Source organism: Coregonus lavaretus (assembly GCF_964263955.1).
Source record: "Coregonus lavaretus genome assembly, chromosome: 14".
Classification (NCBI taxonomy): Eukaryota; Metazoa; Chordata; class Actinopteri; order Salmoniformes; family Salmonidae; genus Coregonus; species Coregonus lavaretus.
In genome coordinates this window covers 19,932,540-19,948,129 of record NC_140001.1, presented here as the reverse complement: position 1 = coordinate 19,948,129, position 15,590 = coordinate 19,932,540, and the positions used below count along the sequence as shown (strand labels likewise).

Genomic DNA, 15,590 nt, shown 5'->3' with positions numbered 1-15,590 from the left:
AACGTACCTCAATGTAGGGGTGAGAAATTAGTTGTACGCCGAATTGTCCCATTATCCCAACTGTAACATCAAGGAGATTGAACGACTGCTAGTTTTTAAGTAAACTGCTGTTTTTGTCCTCGTGCTAGCTAGCAGTAGCCACTGCAGCCGTTATGGAATAGAACGTTGCGTTGAACAACGAAGGAGCTGATTGGCTGACACTGCCATTCCAAAATGGCTGCTCTGGCTTCTGCTACCTAGCATGAGGACGAAAAGGGCAGTTTTCCCGAACAGCTAGCAGTCGTTCAATCTTCTCGGTGTAACAGTTGGGATAAAGGGACAATTCGGAGTACAATGCAGTTCTCATCCCTGGATTATGGTAGGTTTTCCGAGCCATATCTCGCTCTGCAGTGTCTTAATCTAAACAGGAAGTCTGTACGGCCCCGGTGCACATGTAAGCAAGCATTCTGGCTAAACTTCACAGCAGTTTGATAGGTCGTACACTGAAGAGGCTTAGTTGGAAATATGAGTGCATGCATGTTGTTTAGTGGCAGGGGCTGGAGATTGGAGGTGGTTAGAGGTCTGGACAAAAAGAGCATGGCTTCAAGGTTCTTGTTTCCACATCATCAGCGGTTTTGTAGTACTTGGCAAACCTGTGGAAATAGCATAGTCTTGTTGAAAAGCTATATGTATTCTCTTTACAGTGTTGTGTCCACATGTTCATTGATCTCACCTAAAGTTGTATCCAGGGGCCACGTTGTTCTCAGAGTTTTTGTTGTCCAGCCTGCGGAAGGAGTACTTAGGGCCACGGTAATGTTGAGGCCAGGTCACAGCTCCAGTCATTCACAATCCCAAGAACACCACCCTTAACAAACAGAACCATAAAATAGTCTCATTTCAAAATTCAGCTATCAATATTACATTTACATTTTAGTCATTTAGCAGACGCTCTTATCCAGAGCGACTTACAGGTAGTGAATGCATACAAGTTTTGTTTTTTTCATACTGGCTCCCCGTGGGAAACAAACTCACATCCCTGCCGGCCAAATACCTTTGACGACGCTGGACCAATTGTGCGCCGCTCATGGGTCTCCCGTTCGCGGCCGGCTGCGACAGAGCCTGGACTCGAACCAGGATCTCTAGTGGCACAGCTAGCACTGCGATGCAGTGCCTTAGACCACTGCGCCACTCGGGAGTCAATATTAGGAAGGTGTCCCTAAAGTTTGGTATACTTAGTGTATATACCAGAGAGTTACACTACTGCCCAAATAGCCTATAGCCTGATGGGCAGGGATAAATTGTAACACAAACCAAACACGGCATAACTACTGAGAATAACTTCAGGAATAACTAGTATGGGCTTATGCAGAGTCATCTGAATGGGACCTGAGAAGAGAAAGTGAGTAGCTACATGTTATACCCTGATAGCCATGGTCTGAAAGTCCTCATCAGCTTCAGCGACCATGTCTTTGAGGCTGAAGATGGGACAGTCAAGGTCTGTTGTGTGATTGAAATCACATTGCTTCAGATATGAAGGGTTAACATCAGCCAAAATGTTTCTTCTGCAAGAGACCAAAGGAGAAAATATGGGGTATTCTGCAGAATAAAATAAAACTCTTAAGCAGGTGTCCTGCCTTAATTCCTTTCCATATTACATGTTTCACTTGAGTGCCACACAAACAAACATACAGTGCCTTCGGAAAGTATTCAGACCCCTTGACTTTTTCCACATTTTGTTACGTTACAGCCTTATTCTAAAATGGATTAAATAAATACAAAACCTCAGCAATCTACACACAATACCCCATAATGACAAAGCAAAAACAGGTGTTTAGATTTTTTTCCAAAATTATACAAAATAAAAAACAGAAATACCTTATTTACATAAGTATTCAGACACTTTGCTATGAGACTCCAAATTGAGCTCAGGTGCATCCTGTTTCCAATGATCATCCGGGATTTCACATGACTGGGCAGTGGCGCAGTCATGGGTGGGAGCCAGGCCCAGCCAATCAGAATGAGTTTTTCCCCACAAAAGGGCTTTATTACAGACAGAAATACTCCTCAGTTTCATCAGCTGTCCGGGTGGCTGGTCTCAGACGATCTCGCAGGTGAAGAAGCCGAATGTGGAGGTCCTGGGCTGGGGTGGTTACACACGGTCTGCGGTTGTGAGGCCGGTTGGGCATACTGTCAAATTCTCTAAAACGAAGTTGGAGGCGGCTTATGGTAGAGAAATTAACATTAAATTATCTGGCAACAGTTCTGGTGGACATTCCTGCAGTCAGCATGCCAATTGCACACTCCCTCAACTTGAGACATCTGTGGCATTGTGTTGTGTGACAAAACTGCACATATTAGTGGCCTTTTATTGTCTCCAGCACAAGGTGCACCCGTGTAATGATCATTCTGTTTAACCTCTACGGACTCGGTGTCCCGTAAATGGGACGGTTGAGCTAACGTGCGCTAATGTGATTAGCATGACTGTTGTAAGTAACAGCAAACTTTCCAGGACATAGACATGTCTTATATGGGCAGGAAGCTTACATCCTTGTTAATCTAACTGCACTGTCCAATTTACAGTAGCTATTACAGTGAAAAAAGACCATGCTATTGTTTGAGGAGAGTGCACAACAACAAAAACCTTATCACGGCAACTGGTTTGATACATTCACCTCTGAAGTTAAATAATGTACTTACATTCAGTGATCTTGCTCTGATTTGTCATCCTGAGGGTCCCAGAGAAAAAATGTAGCATCGTTTTGTTTGATGAAATCCATTTTTATATTAAAATGTAGGAACTAGGTTCTACAGTTTGAACCCTTGCTGTCTCTGGCTCCACACCCACCCCGCCCGGCCATCTAGATGTGTGAAAGTTAGTGTATAAGCTAATGATCCATCATGTATGACATTGCTGGGAGTGTGTAAACTTACATGTTGTATTATCATATCATTTTTGTATGTTCTCTAGTTATGTAGTTGAAAATGTATCAATTGACCAATTCGGCACGTTTGGGCAGACTTGATTCAAAATAGTCCATTATTACAATGTTTCACTGTATTAATCAGAAACGTTGCACACACTGCTGCCATCTAGTGGCCAGAATCTAAATTGTGCCTAAACTGCAATATTATATTGTGGCCTTTCTCTTGCATTTCAAAGATGATGAAAAAAAATACAAAATAACAGATGTTTTTTTGTTTGTATTATCTTTTACCAGATCTAATGTGTTATTTTCTCCTACATTAATTTCACATTTCCACAAACATCAAAGTGTTTCCTTTCAAATGGTATCAAGAATATGCATATCCTTGCTTCAGGTTGTCACGAACGTCAGGGAGAGACCAAGGCGCAGCGTTGAATGCGTACATATTTATTAATAGAATGATCACACGATCAAAACAACGGACGATAACGTGATGTCTACGGTTTAACACAAACCAAACAAGAACAAGAAACCACAAACACAAAGTGAAAGACAGACAGTTAAATATGGCTCCCAATCAGAGACAACCAGCTGACACTCGTTGCCTCTGATTGGGAGTCACTCAGGCCAACATAGAAATACAAACATAGAATTACACACCCTGGCTCAACATAACAGTGTCCCCAGAGCCAGGGCGTGACACAGGTCCTGAGCTACAGGCAGTTAGATTTGGGTATGTCATTTTAGGCGAAAATTGAAAAAAAGGGTCTGATCCTTAAGAGGTTAATCAGCTTGTTGATATGCCACACTTGTCAGGGATGTAGAGAAATTGTGCACCAAATTTGAGATAAATAATATTTTTATGCGTATGTAACATTTCTATGATATTTTATTTCAGCTCATGAAACATGGGACCAACACTTTACAACACATGTTGCATTTATATTTTTGTTCAGTATACATGACTCACATGTGAAAGTCGAATTTGGGATATGTCACACTGTTTTTGATTAGCACCGTGATGTCCCCTGCTGCAGCCAGCAGTGCATGTCTATGATACAAAACACGACACCTATTATACCTTGCCATCTGACTATACCCTCATGGATCATATTATACAGTGCATTCGGAAAGTATTCAGACCCCTTTCCTTTTCCCCATTTTACTACGTTACAGCCTTATTCTAAAATGGATGAAATACTTTTCCCCTCTCATCAATCTACACACAATACCCCATAATGACGAAGCGAAAACTGGTTTTCAGACATTTTTGCTAATGTCTTGAAAATAAAAAACAGAACTACCTTATTTACATAAGTATTCAGACCCTTTGCTATGAGGCTTGAAATTGAGCTCGGGTGTATCCTGTTTCCATCGATCATCCTTGAGATGTTTCTACAACTTGATTGGAGTCCACCTGTGGGAAATTAAATTGATTGGACATGATTTGGAAAGGCACACACCTGTCTATATAAAATCCCACAGTTGACAGTGCATGTCAGAGCAAAAACCAAGCCAGGAGGTCGAAGGAATTTTCCGTAGAGCTCAGAGACAGGATTGTGTCGAGGTACAGATCTGGGGAAGGGTACCAAAACATTTCTGCAGCATTGAAAGTCCCCAAGAACACAGTGGCCTCCATCATTCTTAAATGGAAGAAGTTTGGAACCACCAAGACTCTTCCTAGAGCTGGCCGCCAAGCCAAACTGAGAAATCGGGGGAGAAGGGCCTTGGTCAGGGAGGTGACAAAGAATCCGGTGGTCACTGACAGAGCTCCAGAGTTCCTCTGTGGAGATGGGAGAACCTTCCAGAAGGACAACCATCTCTGAAGCACTCCACCAATCAGGCCTTTATGGTAGAGTGGCCAGACGGAAGCCACTCCTCAGTAAAAGGCACATGACCGCCCGCTTGGAGTTTGCCAAAAGGCATCTAAAGGACTCTCAGATCATGAGAAACAAGATTCTCTGGTCTGTTGAAACCAAGATTGAACTCTTTGGCCTGAATGCTAAGCATCACGTCTGGAGGAAACCTGGCACCATCCCTACGGTGAAGCATGGTGGTGGCAGCATCATGCTGTGGGGATTTTGTTTTTCAGCGGCTTGGACTGGGAGACTAGTCGTGATCGAGGGAAAGATGAACGGAGCAAAGTACAGAGAGATCCTTGATGAAAACCTGTTCCAAAGCGCTGAGGACCTCAGACTGGGTTGAAGGTTCACCTTCCAAAGGACAATGACCCTAAGCACACTGCCAAGACAACGCAGGAGTGGCTTCGGGACAAGTCTCTGAATGTCCTTGAGTGGCCCAGCCAGAGCACGGACTTGAACCCGATCTAACATCTCTGGAGAGACCTGAAAATGGCTGTGCAGTGACGCTCCCCATCCAACCTGACAGAGCTTGAGAGGATCTGCAGCGAAGAATGGGAGAAACTCACCAAATACACGTGTGCCAAGCTTGTAGCATCAGTATGAAAAAAAAAATGTATGCACTCACTAACTGTAAGTCGCTCTGGATAAGAGCATCTGCTAAATGACTAAAAATGTAAAATGTAATACCCCAAAAGACTCGAGGCTGTAATCGCTGCCAAATGTGCTTCAACAAAGTAATGAGTAAAGGGTCTGAATACTTATGTAAATGTGATATTTCTGTATTTTAAATATGCAAACATTTCTAGAAACCTGTTTTTTCATTGTCATTATGGGGTATTGTGTGTAGATTGATGGACCTTCAATGTTGCAGACATTTTTTGCTACCCTTCCCCAGATCTGTCAACTGTGGGACGTTATATAGACAGGTGTGTGCCTTTCCAAATCATGTCCAATCAATAGAATTTTCCACAGGTGGACTCCAATCAAGTTGTAGAAACATCTCAAGGATGATCAATGGAAACAGGATACACCTGAGCTCAATTTCGAGTCTCATAGCAAAGGGTCTGAATACTTATGTAAATAAGGTATTTCTGTTTATTTTTTATAAATTTGCAAAAAAATCAAAAAAACCTGTTTTTGCTTTGTCATTATGGGGTATTGTGTGTAGCTTGATGAGAATAATAAAAAATATTTAATCCATTTTAGCATAAGGCTGTAACGTAACAAAATGTGGAAAAAGTCAAGGGGTCTGAATACTTTCCGAATGCACTGTAATGTGTTCTTATTTACTCAGGTAGGTTAGTGTCTATTTCAAGAGGACACCAAGATAGCACCTCACAGGTTTTGACAGTCTCTGAGTAGTTTACGCATAGCCCTGTCTGGATACATTTCTCTGGAGCAGTTGATATGTATTTTCTTATGAAACCCTGAATGAATGTTTCATCCATCTCTTTGCTGGTTGCTGCCCTTGTTAACAATTCTACAAGGATTTATCAGCATGACATGGAAGCCTACCGTTGCCACGAACATCACTGGATCCCTCTGTGCACTCACTGTCTGACATGCAAATGGAGGATTGGTTTAGGATCTTAAGAAGATACAGGATCACATTTCACTAACATTCAAATACCTTTTTGACTACAATTGAAATAAAGGTTTTATAAGTAAATGTTTTAATGTGTAACTACAGTCTCATTATACATGTTACAATATATTTTTAGTAGTATTAAATTCATACATTAACTAAACGTTTCACAATATAGCCTATTATACATGTCAGTGTATTTTAAAGAAGAAATCAGCTCAGTTGAGTTTGATTGGGGGTGACAATCATGTTGGTCAACACAAAGAAAAAACTCTCACCCTACCAGACAAAGAACACATTTTCCTAAAACAAATCCCCTTCTTATACAAAAATATTAAAACAATTACCAAATACAATTTGAACTCAAACTGACCAGAAGGTGATACACTGTAGATGAAGTGTATTGAGTATATGATGCTACCTGAGTGGGGATGTTGTAATCAGCCAAATCCCACACAAGGGCACCCAGATCAGAGATGTTGGGGAAGGCAGTACTTGATAGCTACCTATACATTCCTAGCTACCTAGAATAAAATGTGTTTAAGATAAAAAATTCATTAAAAGTCTTAAAAGCCTAGGTGGTGACAGCTGATCACTGAGTCTGTCTCCTGGTAAGACTTTTGCACATACCTGCAGTATAACAGGTTAGACACAACACAAGTGTAGAGATAAAGTGATACAATCACACATCATCCACAATGACTTAATATAGATGGCTTTGTAATAGAAACGGAAATAATTGAAGCCCCAATTTTTCCAAACACATAAAAGATGACCAGAAACTGGATTAATCTAAAGACAGCTCCCACCACTTTGCTCTTAACCACAATAATTATTGGTGTTTCGTAATCAAACAAACAGCAGATTCAGCTCTGACAGCTACAGCAGCCCATCATCTGAGTTATGGATATACTGTAGCAAACTAGCAATGGGAGTGATACAAGAGGTAAACAGGTCTCACACTCACAGCCTGCTGAGATAATAGTACAACCATCATCATTGCTAGTATGAAAACTACAACTGACCCTGGCTCATTTCGCAAATCTATCTCATTGGAGTAGAGGCATAATAAAACTACTGTACATCGACTACAATGGATCCATATGTACTATTGTATGCACACAAGAACTGGAGAAGATGTGAAATTACATCATCATCAAGTCAACAATATTTTCAAAATTACATTTATTGCACATGGTAAAAAAGATCTGTTCCAATATAAAAAATAATTGAAATAGGTTACATGTATGCAGACAGTCAACAAAATGATAATACAATTCCCTCCTCCAGTTAGCTCCAGTTCGTTGTCATCTAAGATTAAGTATTTTACGCTATTTCCCTCTTTATCATTAATGGTCTCTAGACAGTGGGATGGATATACACAATATCTACAGGCGAGGATAATGTTTAGGTTGAAAATGTTAACCTTAATGCTGAATGGAAGATTAGATAAATACACCAGTACAAATGCATGATACAGCCGCTACATGATGAGGACCAATCTCTGATGGAGCTATGAGGACCAATCTCTGATGGAGCTATGAGGACCAATCTCTGATGGAGCTATGAGGACCAATCTCTGATGGAGCTATGAGGACCAATCTCTGATGGAGCTATGAGGACCAATCTCTGATGGAGCTATGAGGACCAATCTCTGATGGAGCTATGAGGACCAATCTCTGATGGAGCTTTCTATGTAGAACACTACTTTCTAGAACACTGACTCTCCCTCTTCCCTAAAGCTGTGTGTTAGGGCTGGACTGGGGAGAAGTAGTTCTGCTGGGCCTCAGGCCAGTGTACTCTCCATCTTGGCTGGAGTATTCCTCTCTGATTCTCCACACGCTACAACTGGGCATGACAGGGAGGCTTTCTCTGAGTGGGGCCCCAAATCTCCAGCTGATATACTGTATGTAGGCGCAGTGGCGCAGGGCGGTGGTCCGCTGCTCCGCCTCGGTCAGCTCACAAAGAGGCTCCCTGTACAGCAACACTGCCTCCAACACGGGCCGACTCAGCACCAGCTGTTCAAACAGGGAGGAGGTGGTGATGCAGCGCCTGCAGCACAGCTGCTCCTGGGGATGGGTGGAGGGGAGGCAGCAGCCACACAGACACCAGGCTGGACGGCTGGGCCGGGGGATGGGTGGAGGGGACGCAGCAGCCACACAGACACCAGGCTGGACGGCTGGGCCGGGGGAGAGCCTGGGGCTGCTTGTCTACGATGTTCCCTTTCTGCAATACACCAACCATGGCACTCAGGTGCCTTATGTCGTCCTGACAACAAGAGTGCAATACATACATATCACAGTAGTCATATGTACTTATATACAATATATTACCTTGCTGACTAACTGTATAAAAGACAAGAAAAGGGTAACATAAAGTGAGCTTAAAAGTGAGTATCTACTGTATCAGGGGGTGAGAATGGCACTACATTTGGGAAAACATAGTTATGCTAACCTTGAATGGGTGAACGGAGATGGGCTTCACTTGTTGTAAACTTTTCTTATGTGATCTTTTCACCACTCTTATATGGTTCTCGTCCACAAACGAGACACAGAGAATGCACTGGAACACAGAAGAAGAATAGTCCCATTGTTTAGCGTCTCACCACATATTTACATCCAACATTCAGGCAATGGGAATGCAAATGTTGCTGTGGGTTTGAGGGCATGTATAATCCCAAGTGGGGAATGCCATCCCACTCCTACCTGTTGTCTGTCCTGAACAGATTCAACCTTTTTCTCTGAGTAGTTCTGTCTGGCTTCTTTAGAGAAGCAGCTGGTCCCAATGAGCCAGTCAATGAATAAAGTGGTCTGGGGAAAGTCACAGTCCATGTAAGCTTCTTTACCTATTAAAATGTTGAATTTCAAAAAAGCTGAATTAAGCTCACCAGTGCATAATAGGATAGAGTTGATCCAATATAGATGATCAGTTGGATTATGCTGAATTTTCCTGCCTTTAAAAGAACACACATTATACATTACCATTTGTATTTTTCTGATTCATGCATTGATTAGAATAATATATGCACATTCATAAGTTTACCATCATCATTATTGCAGGTTTGAATGATAAGACTTAATAAGTCATACAAACCTTTCCAAATACCATGACATCAAACCTGATCCCAAATGCTTTAAACAGGGTTCTCTCCCCAACACCTTTCTCTATCTGATATCTAGCAAACCTGCCAACACATGTAGTTATAAAACTGTAATAAACAATGTTACACTGTTATCTGGATGCACCGATATCTAAAAAGTCCCCATTACCTGAAGTTGAGACCAGGGTACAGAATACTGTTGCTCTCCTTCTCATCCAGCCGGCGGAAGGAGTATTTGGGCAGACAGTTCTGCAAGAACCCGTCCATGTTACAATCCCACTTAATTTGGATCCCAATGTCGCCACCCTGTGGTGAGAGAGCATGGTGGAGATGATCTGCACCTGTACACAGCCCATCTGTAATTAGCCCACCCAACTACCTCATCCCCATATTGTTATTTATTTTGCTCATTTGCACCCCAGTATCTCTATTTGCACATCATGTTCTGCACATCTATCATTCCAGTGTTAATACTAAATTGTAACTATTTTGCACTATGGCCTATTTATTGCCTTACCTCCATAACTTACTACATTTGCACACACTGTATATAGATTTTCTATTTTTCTATTATGTTTTTTTCTGTACTTTTAGTTTATCCCATATGTAACTGTGTTGTTGTTGTTTTTATCGCACTCCTTTGCTTTATCTTGGCCAGGTCGCAGTTGTAAATGAGAACTTGTTCTCAACTGGCTTACCTGGTTAAATAAAGGTTAAATAAAAAAATAAAAAAATAAAATCTACTCAACTTGTTTTACATCAACCTTACCTGACAATCATGTAAACCCTCTCACATCTGATGTAATTAAGGTGATTTAATTCTGTGATTCATTAAGTAATCAAATATGTCCAACGTTATGAACTGGCAGTGCCAAAATAGATGCAGACATCAGTGACATCCTGTAGCTCAGTTGGTAGAGCATGGCGCTTGCAACAGCAGGGTTGTGGGTTCGATTCCCACGGGGGGCAAGTATGAAAAATGTATGTACTCACTAACTGTAAGTCGCTCTGGATAATAGCGTCTGCTAAATGAATAAAAAATGTAAAAAAAATAAAATAATGTACAAATAATTCAGCGTCATAGAGTAAATTTGTGGTTGTTTGAGAAATTCCCTCTAACAGAGCAGCCCACCTCAACTGCCATCTCTGAGAAGTTCTCTCTGGCCTCCTGCACAATGTCCCTGAGGCGGAATATGGGGCACCAGGGGTCTGTACGCCTGTTAAATTGGCAGTGCTTCAGGTGGCTGTCTGTCATCTCAGGGAGGATGTTCCTTCTGTGAGACAGACACACATCAGTAAGATCAGCTGAATTTAAAGAAGGTGCTTGTTTTTTGTGATTATGACCCTCTGAGTATGTAAAGGTGGGGTGGTGAAGGTTACTCTGAATATAATATACTTGAGACCTGTAGAGTGCAAGCTAAAAATAAACAAATCTATTCACATTGAATTGGGCAGTCTCACCTAATGAAGTTAAAGTTTGGGAATCTGATGTTGTTCTTGATGAGGACTGTGAAGTTCTCAGCTGATGCCAAGAGAGCAGGCCTAGATGTCAGAGCAGTCATCAATTGCATTATTGAAGATATCTTTTTAATTGTCTTTTTTACAGCTGACGGTTTAGGGCTCTATTCAATCTGTAATGCTGAAGCGTTACGGATTCCGCGATAGAAATGTAAAGGTCATTTCCGATTGAGCCGACATATTCAGCGTTTACCGTGAATGCAGTCTCCGCTAAATCGGGAACATGTGCTCAATTGGATTCAGGTCTGGGGAACGGGCGGGCCAGTCCATAGCATCAATGCCTTCCTCTTGCAGGAACTGCTGACACACTCCAGCGACATGAGGTCTAGCATTGTCTTGCATTAGGAGGAACCCAGGGTCAACCGCACCAGCATATGGTCTCACAAGGGGTCTGAGGATCTCATCTCGGTACCTAATGGCAGTCAGGCTACCTCTGGCGAGCACATGGAGGGCTGTGCGCCCCCCCAAAGAAATGCCACCCCACACCATGACTGACCCACCGCCAAACCGGTCATGCTGGAGGATGTTGCAGGCAGCAGAACGTTCTCCATGGCGTCTCCAGACTCTGTCACATCTGTCACATGTGCTCAGTGTGAACCTGCTTTCATCTGTGAAGAGCACAGGGCGCCAGTGGCGAATTTGCCAATCTTGGTGTTCTCTGGCAAATGCCAAACGTCCTGCACGGTGTTGGGCTGTAAGCACAACCCCCACCTGTGGACGTCGGGCCCTCATACCACCCTCATGGAGTCTGTTTCTGACCGTTTGAGCAGACACATGCACATTTGTGGCCTGCTGGAGGTCATTTTGCAGGGCTCTGGCAGTGCTCCTCCTGCTCCTCCTTGCACAAAGGCGGAGGTAGCAGTCCTGCTGCTGGGTTGTTGCCCTCCTACGGCCTCCTCCACGTCTCCTGATGTACTGGCCTGTCTTCTGGTAGCGCCTCCATGCTCTGGACACTACGCTGACAGACACAGCAAACCTTCTTGCCACAGCTCGCATTGATGTGCCATCCTGGATGAGCTGCACTACCTGAGCCACTTGTGTGGGTTGTAGACTCTGTCTCATGCTACCACTAGAGTGAAAGCACCGCCAGCATTCAAAAGTGACCAAAACATCAGCCTCCTGCAAAAGCAGTCCTTTATTGCTAATTGCCTATAATTTCCACCTGTTGTCTATTCCATTTGCACAACAGAATGTGAAATGTATTGTCAATCAGTGTTGCTTCCTAAGTGGACAGTTTGATTTCACAGAAGTGTGATTGACTTGGAGTTACATTGTGTTGTTTAAGTGTTCCCTTTATTTTTTTGAGCAGTGTAGAATGTTGCAAATTGGAGTAAATTACTATTATGTGTCCCTGATAGTTTTCAAATACTATTGGTATGGCTAGAAGAAGATGGATGGTAAATAAATAAATATAAATAGTAAATACAATTGATCAAAGTAATACATCATTATTTTAGAATGTATTCATTATCTATAATAACATTCATTTTGAAATATTATTGGTATGGCTGGAAGATGGATGGTAAACAAATTAAAATAAATAGTAAATACAATTGATAAAAGTAATACATCATTATTTCAGAATGTATTCATTATCTATAATAACATTCATACTTTATTTTCATGCACACATTCTTGATCAAGGTGCGTGGGCGTTCCTCGTCTACTACCGTTATTACCGCAAACTGAATCATTCTGCAGAATACTCACCAGATGAACATCAGTATGACTCCGTTAAATGTCAATTTCAGCGATCCCAGCCTTACACTTTGAATTCAGACCAGTTTATGTGTTTCATACTCACATAGATTTAGCAGTTTACAAGGCATTTTGGATGTCTGAGAGAGTGAATCTCTTTCTTCTGACTCATACTGGTTCTTCTCCTTCCTGTGTGGGTCAATGATCACATGTCCATCTGCTTGGAGCTGTTTCAGTTCCATTTACTGAACAATATTCTACGTCTGTGAAATTCAAGACTGGTCCAGTCATCGTTGTTGTATGGCAGTATGCATGTATCCCGTTGTGCAGCCAAAGCTGGAACAAAGTAGCGTTTGTCTATTGTTTTATGTTATTTGCTACTTTGAAATTATATGATAATTCATTACATGAAAATTACATGAACGCATTCATATGAATGAAAGACTAACATATGATGTAGACCTGCCTTGGGGTACACCGATAAAGGAGATGAAATGAAGATTTCTGTCACTGTCAGTATTTGCAAATCAAAGGGTCAGATATCCTTATGAAGGAAGTCATTGTATCTGGGCATGGCTGTATCCTGACCACTAAACTTGATTGTGAAGATGTGCACTGCATCCTAGTCCAGATATGATATAGGCTATAGTAGGCTTTGATGTTTTTTTATGCAGTATGAGTGACTGTTTCTTTGGGGGGAAAGTTGTGCCAAACCAGTTTCCTGATTTGGTGCCCAATCAATAAATAATTGTAAACTCTAGATAGCAGTAAATAATTAGTATGGAAAGGAATTGGATGTATTTGGACAGCATAGGAGCTTGAAAAGGAGGACTATATAATTATGTCACAGATAGCTTTAGTAACAAGGTACCATATTAAATTGGTTTCACTGTAGTTCAATATATTAATTTTTGTTATTGTGTGACATTACAATTGCTTGTGCAATTACGCCTGAGAAAAATATAAAATCTGGAGAAAAGAGACTATGGACTCAAAACCATTTGCATTGTGAATTACATGACATTGAAACAGGATGAAAAGCACAACACTTCATTTTGAATAAGCTAATTTGTACAAATTAAATACATAATGGATTTGAATAAGGAAATACATCCAGCCTCATCAGTCAAAGGAAAATAAAATACATATAATTTCCATGGTTTAAAAATGTAAAACCAGCCCCAGAAGATGCTTGTAAGTAAATGACTGTCTGGTCTATAAACAAAAACCATGGCACGATGGATAGAGTGGCAAGCCAGACAGTAAGTAACATGTCATGTTTATCCTCAGTAGGGACAATGAGAGTGCTTGAGATGATACAAAAACAAGTATTGACTATCTTCCATCCCTACTCCCCCCCTCCGTCTTCAATTTAATCTGTGTCTGGTTACAACATTGCAAATCCAGTAATAGTCTACATTCTAGTCAATGTATACTTCATGCATGCTTTTCATAAAAGCAAAATGGTAATGACTAACGTGACTTGTCTTCCTCATGGCTAATTTGTGTGTTCAAATTCTGCTGTGGAATGGCCATGCCCTAACATCAATCAGCATTGTCCCTCATTTACATTATCTCAGAGAATCATGACTCACAGAAACAGATTTGCATAGGAATACTCATTTTCTCTATAAAATGGTATGTGGATAATACTCTGCTTCATAACAAAGAGGAATTCTGCCAAATTGTTCTCCTCTGGTTATAACTATGGGTTTTGGACAACATGATGTCCAGCTGTATGGTATAGCTGTCCTGGTTGTTATTGGAGTGCTATGGAACACCTTCAACCTGATAACAACCATGTTCCAGCAGTGGAAGGCTGGAGGTGTCCAGACTGTGGGACTGATCATCTCCACTATCTCCCTGGGCAATGTTTTCCTGCACCTCTCCACCTTTGGCATCGTGGTCACCATGTGGGCTGGGGTGATGTGTTGGGATGATCTACCCATGTTCTTCTGTGCCATGGTGTATGTGTGGCTGAGCAGCAGCTGTTTGAGCTTCTGGTCCATCGCCTGGCTGAGTGTCCTCTACTGTGTGAAGGTGGTCAACTTCACCTCTGAGCTGTTCGCTAAGATCAAGACAAACATCTCACCCATCATCAACGTGACTCTTGCAGTGACCTTCTTGAACTCCTGTGTGATGTTTGCCCCGTTCTTCTCCCTTAATTACCGTAACGAGTCGTACGCAACACCTATGACAAAGAACACCACCTGCGTGATTAAGACACCTCTATTCCCCACTTGGATCAACACGAACCTTTATGTGTTAGTCTTCATCTGCTACCTGGCTCCGTTACCTGTGATGGTGATGGTTCCCTCCTCCATCAGACTGGTGGTCCATCTCTGCAAACACACGCTGGAGATGAGAAAGAACAAGACCGATGTTCAGAGTGCTGACTCCTACCTGCTGGTGTGCAAGCTTACTGTGGCCCTGGTGGGGGTCTACATAACCACGCTGACCACCATCTCCCTGTTCTATCTCTCTAAACTATATGGCTCTGATATTAGCATTAACTCACTCCTGCTGGGCTACTCCTTCTATTGCATAGCATCAGGCGTTCTCTTGACCATCTCCAATAAGAACCTGAGGGAGAAACTCTGGGCTCTTTTCTGCGGTATCAAAGCATCAAATGCATCAAGCAAAAGCCTGAGTGGAGAAACTGGAGCAGCTTGATATGCTTTTGAGTTTTAATACATTGTCTCCTTTTCAGTTCTTCAGGACAGTGTATTATGTCACAATATACTTAATTTTTGTAGTTGCCAGATATTACAAACAAGTTCATATTTTCTTGTTGTAAAATCCCTTTTTGCTACTGCTGTTGTTGGATTTTTATCCTTAGGTGTACTGGGTTTCATAGTATTTCTTTTTAAGTAGAAGGTGCATGTATTGACTTTGGCTTTTCATCTTTTTTATGTATTTTCTTA

The 15,590-nt window shown here is 41.8% G+C and overlaps 1 protein-coding gene, 1 long non-coding RNA gene and 1 pseudogene across 3 annotated transcripts; all 3 read right to left on the bottom strand.

Annotated features, from left to right (window-relative positions):
• Positions 1-426: 426 nt before the first annotated feature.
• On the bottom strand, positions 427-6,213 carry LOC311140935 (P2X purinoceptor 4a-like; the record flags this gene model as incomplete). Its single annotated transcript, XM_084176201.1, has 5 exons — positions 427-632; positions 713-777; positions 1,400-1,541; positions 3,874-3,954; positions 6,056-6,213. The coding sequence occupies 5 exons, from the start codon at positions 6,211-6,213 to the stop codon at positions 554-556; spliced, it is 525 nt and encodes a 174-aa protein (XP_084032327.1). The 3' UTR covers positions 427-553.
• Positions 6,214-7,543: 1,330 nt separating this feature from the next.
• LOC311140934 (P2X purinoceptor 7-like) lies at positions 7,544-11,300 on the bottom strand (annotated as a pseudogene). The gene is made up of 8 exons (XR_014615514.1): positions 10,912-11,300; positions 10,583-10,724; positions 9,620-9,756; positions 9,444-9,534; positions 9,238-9,303; positions 9,056-9,160; positions 8,805-8,912; positions 7,544-8,618 (listed from the first exon to the last, which is right to left on the bottom strand). The product of XR_014615514.1 is annotated as a P2X purinoceptor 7-like (transcript).
• Positions 11,301-13,657: 2,357 nt separating this feature from the next.
• LOC311141543 lies at positions 13,658-15,055 on the bottom strand. The gene is made up of 2 exons (XR_014614228.1): positions 14,963-15,055; positions 13,658-14,857 (listed from the first exon to the last, which is right to left on the bottom strand). It is a non-coding gene; the product is annotated as an uncharacterized lncRNA (long non-coding RNA).
• Between the last annotated feature and the right edge of the window lie 535 nt (positions 15,056-15,590).